This window comes from Cystoisospora suis, assembly GCF_002600585.1.
Source record: "Cystoisospora suis strain Wien I chromosome Unknown contig_474, whole genome shotgun sequence".
NCBI lineage: Eukaryota > Apicomplexa > Conoidasida > Eucoccidiorida > Sarcocystidae > Cystoisospora > Cystoisospora suis.
Window position 1 is genome coordinate 23407 of NW_027153275.1, and position 5875 is coordinate 29281.

At 40.1% G+C, this 5875-nt stretch overlaps 1 protein-coding gene across 1 annotated transcript in view; it reads left to right on the forward strand.

The window, feature by feature from the left end:
* Nucleotides 1-4920, forward strand: part of CSUI_001186 (group 1 family protein) — a 13294-nt gene extending 8374 nt beyond the window's left edge. Inside the window, exons 8-12 of the mRNA XM_068061392.1 lie at nt 61-362; nt 906-992; nt 1741-1830; nt 2385-2433; nt 3134-4920. Coding sequence (XP_067926633.1) covers nt 61-362; nt 906-992; nt 1741-1830; nt 2385-2433; nt 3134-3174 — 569 coding nt within the window. The 3' untranslated portion in view covers nt 3175-4920. The remainder of the gene's footprint in view (nt 1-60; nt 363-905; nt 993-1740; nt 1831-2384; nt 2434-3133) is intronic.
* The last annotated feature ends 955 nt before the right edge of the window (nt 4921-5875 follow it).

The following is a 5875-nucleotide window of genomic DNA, read 5'->3' on the forward strand; positions in this document are numbered from 1 at the left end:
TCTATCTTTAATCTACCTGTCTATCTTAATCTCTGTCTGTCTATCTGTATGTATGTACAGGAGGTTATGATCCGTCACTCCAAGAGAATCGCCTAGTGTTAGCTTCTCTCATTTCTCATGCGCAGTCTTTTAAGGATATGTTCCAAATTCTTCTCCCTCCGATGAATGAAGAAGAAAGAGAGAATAAAGATTTTCTCATGTCTGCATTCTTTTCTTCTTCTTCTTCTTCCTCTCCTTCTTCTTCTTCGTCTCCTTCTTCGCAGGTTCTTTTTCTGAGAAATATATCAGATGAGCTGCGTCAAGCTCTAATGGCGACAGCCCTCTGTCTTGTATATACACCCCACGAGGAACACTTCGGAATTGTAAGATACACATATGAATATAAATGCACAGACAGTCTCTCTCTTTCTTTTAGAAAGACCTTCTTTCTCTTTCTCCATGACATAGACATGAAACACATCGCCCTGCGTACCCCCTTGTTCTTCTCCTGCAGGAAAAAGCTATACATGCAGATGTAAGTGTGTATCTGTCTGCATATATAGAGCGATATGGAGAGCTATACATCTGCTGTGAAAGAGCGAGATCGAAGGTCTTCTTCTACTACATGCATGGGTATCCTGTTGAGTATGGGTCTCTCTGACTCCTCTCTCTTTCTTCTTCTTTCTGTTCTCTAAAAGATGCACATACCTATATACACACACCTGCATCTCTAGTGTATACATGTGTATAAATACCTATTTCTCATCTATCTCTCACTATCTATATCTCATTCATACATATATATGTTTACGCTGGATGCCTGTATCTCTGTTTCTATGCTTACCTCTGTCTCTCTATGTGTGTCTCTGTCTCTCTATATCTATGTCTCTGTCTCTCTATATCTCTGTCTCTGTCTCTGTGTGTAGGTTCCATGCGAGGCCATGTCGTTAGGGTGTGTGGCCTTAGCATCGAACTCTGGAGGTCCAAGAGAATCGATTCTTCATGCACACACGGTATAGCTACTCCTCCTCATCTTCTCACCTCTTTATTCCTCTGTCTTCTTCTCTTCTTGTGCGACCTATCAAGAAGAATAGAATGACACCTTGCACTCGTCTCATACATGGTATATCTACATATCTATCTGTATCTATAGAAGTATACACAAACGTAGGTAGAGTTATGAATGAGTTCTATCGTATAGAGGGAGATAGGGGGCTCCTTTCTTCAGACCCAATATAACGCCAATGTATGCGAAGGTATGTATCTCTTACAGGCCTCTACGTGTCTACACATATCTATATATATATGTATGGATGTATTAGATATTCCTAGTATACCGGCATCCCCACTTATCTATCTTTAACCTTCAACTTCAATCTCTCTATCTCTATGTAGATATCTACTGTTGTCTTTACAAGTCTGTATGCATGCACTGTATTTCCTTATGCGAAGGAACGAGGAGGCTAGGGTGCTTTTCTGGTTAACTCAGTCAATTGGTCAGATCTTTGTCAAGAAGTCTCCTAAGCTTTGGCGTCATTCTCTACAGCTTCAAAGAGAGTTGTCTTCTATAGCATGAACGTTAAGACTAAGAAAGAGAAGAAGAAGAGGAATAAGGGTGAAAGGGATATGTGGCAAAAGAATGATACTAGGCTAGTAGTAGTTGCAGTGAGTGTACCTATTTATCAGTCGATTCTCTGTGCTAGAGAGAGAGAGAGTTGGTCTTCTTTCTTTCTTTTTTCTTTTGTTTCGCGTGTATTGCAGGGGTATTTATGTGAAGATACACCGGAGAGTTTTGGCGGGTACATTCTCCAACTTCAATCCATGCAGTCCAACAGAGCTCAGGAATATCAGGTATCGCCATGTCAATCTCCTCTTTCTTTTTTTCTTTCTTTCTTTCTTCAGGGAGTCTCTCGGTGTTTGCATGCATGCGGGGGTGTGTGGGTCAGGGGGATGAGGTGTATGACAAGGAAGGAAATATTACACAAGCACTTCACACGCAACGGCACTCTTTCTCTTTCTCTCCCCTTCCTCGAATTACCTTAACAAGGATCTTCTTCTACAGAGCATCTCTTCAAACCTATCAGGCTATCTTTATTCATGATATTTGTATCTAGATACATAGGTCTATATATGAAGGGACACATGTCTATAGATGTATATCTATATATATGTATATACTTGTATAGACAAGTGCATGCTGGTGAGTCTAGATGCATCGATCACATCTAGTTTTTCCCTTTCTTTTTTCTTCTTCAACTTTCTCAGCTTGTTCAAGTGTATATACACCACACCAGCCATAAGATGAGAAACCTTCTCTTTTCCTTCTTTCTCTCTCTTTCTCTTGAACTTTCTTTCTTTCTTTTTGTTCATTCTTTCTTATTCCATCTGTCTCGTTCTTTCAATAGCAAATGAAGGAAAACGGGCGCCGTCACATGCGCGATCATTTTAGCCTAGGTAAGAATTTTAAGAGGGAGTAACTCTTCTTCTTCTTCATCTCCTTGTTTCGTCTTCTAGCTCTTCGTCTTCCAATTTTTCTTCCCACTTATCTCACCTCTTCAATCGATTGAGAAGCTATGTGTACTTTCCTCTCTTCACACATATGTATATATGTATGTATATATGTCGTGTAGGTGTATCTGTGTGTTTTATATGTTGACGATAGATGTATACGAAGGCCTAGCTAGGTGTTGTCTGTGTATACAACTGCCTGTCTCAGTCTATGTCTTTATCTATTTCAATACATATATAGATAAATATCTGTATACTTACAGATATCTATGTACATATCTATCTGTATAGATTGCAATAGTCTCTATGAGGAGCAGTCACTTCACGTAGAAACTCTCGATCGGTTTCCCCCGTCATTCTAATCATACTGAAGAAACCACGTTATATATATATATATATACATGTCTAGGTCTTTATATATATATATATATACATGTCTAGGTCTTTATATATATATATATACATGTCTAGGTCTTTATATATATATATATATGTGTCTCTGTCTATACATGTATGCGTATTAGGTGTGTAGGGTAGTCGATTCTCTCATCGATGAAGGAAGGAGATTCTTATCTCTCTCGGTTGACTTGTCTCTCTCTCCCTCTGCATGCATGTGTGTGCTTATCTTTTTCTTTTTCCTCTATAGAGGCTTTTGGCATGAAGCTAAGAAATCTTCTACAAGAATAAACTTTCTCCAGACTTTTTCTCTTCTTAATTTGGAAAGAAAGAAAGAAAGATCTCCGTATAAAAGGCGGATTGTAATGAGACTCCTGTCTCAGCTACAGCAGCAATGAAGGAATCTATCTCTACGCTACCTACCGATCTATCTGTTCTATCTATCTACCTATCGATCTATCTGTATCGACCTACCTATACATCTTCCTATCTACCTATGTATCGTGAAATTTTCTTTTTATCTTTCTACCTATCTAACTCTCTTCCTACCTTTACACCCCTGCTACGTTCAGTCTGAAATACAGACTGGCAGATTTAGACCCAAGTAGATAGACGGAGATAGAGAGGCAGATTGAAGCGAGGTAGAAGATGGATAGCTAGAGATAGACAGATAGATTGAAGGTAGATAGAATAAAGGTAGGAGATGTTCTTTGCCTATTCTATTTTCTTCTTGCCAAGAGAGTGTACATGATATCCCCCGCAGCCTTCATTCTCTTTCTCTTCAAGCTTTCTCTTCTTCTTCTAGCAAGCATTCAATTACATGTGTTTCTCCGAGTATAAGCCGCATGATGAAAATGTCTCTTGTCTCCAAGATGAGAGGAGAAAGACAGACAGACAGACTTCTCCGTCCATCTTTCCAGGCCCCTTTCCTTGACAGGGGGAAGAGGAGAGGAATGCGATCTTTTCTTTTGATCTTTTGTCGACCTCTTGAATAAACTTTCTTCTTCTTGTTCTTTCTTCTTCTCTACTTCAAATACGAAGAAGAGACCAGCAGAGACTTCTTTCTCTTTCTCTCTGTCTCCATCGACTTTTCCGTGACTTGTTTCTCTTCTTCATGCACGGAGAAGGGCGGCGATGAATGACCAAAAGTTGCTTCTTTTCAGCACAGGAGAATAAAGAAGAAGAGGAGGAGAATGAAGAAGAAGTTGCTCTTCTTGAATGATATCTTTCTGATATAGTTTCTGCTTGAAAATAGACGCCCTGACCATTATCTTACTGGCTTATTTCTTCTTCTTTTTCTTTCGCTCTCTCCTAAGGATTTCTTGCTTACTTTCCTGTGAGAATGAGATAAGAAAATCTCACCCTTTCTTCTTTTTACCAGAGACTAGACATGTAAAGAAACATACACACGACCATCTTTCTCTCTTGAGTAGAGGAACACATCCAATTCTCTCATGCATTGCTCCTCTCTCCTTTCTTCTCTCTCATTTTCTGTCTCTCTGTCTATTTCTGTCTGTCTCTAGTGAACGAAGGCATCGTCTCCAGGGATGAGAAACACCCTGACTGAAAAGAGAGAAGAGAATCTCCTATCTATCTATCTATCTGGATGAAGAGAAAGGAAAGTCTTTTAGAGATAAGGAAATAGAATGAGAAAGAGGAAGAGAACGTGGAAGCCAAGAGTATCGAAGTATGGATGGATGGACCGTCGATGGATTGGCGGATCGCCGCTCTCAAGAAAGAAAACAACGACAGCGTCATTCTATCTCTCTGACCTCTATCTCTTCATGAGAAGAAGACTGCGCATCTAAGAGATACACACTTCTACTTTGGATAAAGATATCTATCTATCTATCTATCTCTCTTTATTCTATCTACCTATCTATCTCTAGTCTATTCTGAATCTATCCGTCTGTCTATCTTTAATCTATCTATCTATCTTTCTTTCTCTCTATATCTCTCTGTATATATAGATGGAAGGAGTATATTGCGGGATGTACATGTGAATCTCAGGCCACGTTATCTTTGGGGTGTATCTACCTATCTCTCCCTATGTCTAGACTCATAGTGATCCCCTTCCTCCTCCTTATTTTTTTGAAGGCTCGTGCATGCAGCTGGATGAAAAGCCCCAAGAGAAGAGAAGAAAGAGAAGAACTTTCCTCTTGTCTTTCCCCACAGGGGCTTTTCTTTTATCCTGCCATAAAGAAACGCTGAGGCGAGACAGAAATAGAGACACGACAGAAGAGAGAGACGGTAGACTTGGATAGATGGAAAGTGATAAAGAAGAGACAAGCTTGAGAAAGGGGAATGTAGGCGCTATCAGAAGCTCGGGACGTGATTTGCATGGTCGCTTCTAGAGCTTCTTCAATTATAAAGAACTTCTTTGAGACAGAAGATGCATGCATACAAAGGGACATCTGCACGGATTGATGGATGGATCGCTTCCCGTTTCTTGCGACTCTTCCCTATACTAGATCGATTGAGTAAGAGAGATTTTGAAGATGGATCTTCCTCTTCTTATCGTATGACCGCAGTCGTCTCCGCAAATTCCCTACAGAACCTCTACTGCATACGGATATACTACGTATACATAGATATACCGGGAGACGCCTACGTACCTATATGAATAGGTATATAGATATATTCGGACATATGCGGAGGTGTAGGCTGTAGATATGGAGCTGGAAACGGTGTCAATGTATTTCTATCGAACATGAATCCTTCCTACATAAAGAGAGACCCTACAGGTCTATAGAGAGAGATAGATAGATGTATGCTGCGTGTATCGGCATCTCTATGTACATGCCCCCTCTACAGCCACAAGGGGACGCAATAGAAGCTCCTCTACTGGAGATATATGTGAAGAGAAAATTCATCTTGGCTATCTTGCCATAAAAGATACAAGAAGAGATGAAAGACTCTCCTGGGTCTCTGCACCCTGTGACCGTCGATGTCCTCTATGGTAAATCTTAAAGATTCAGAGGGGGAGAATGAA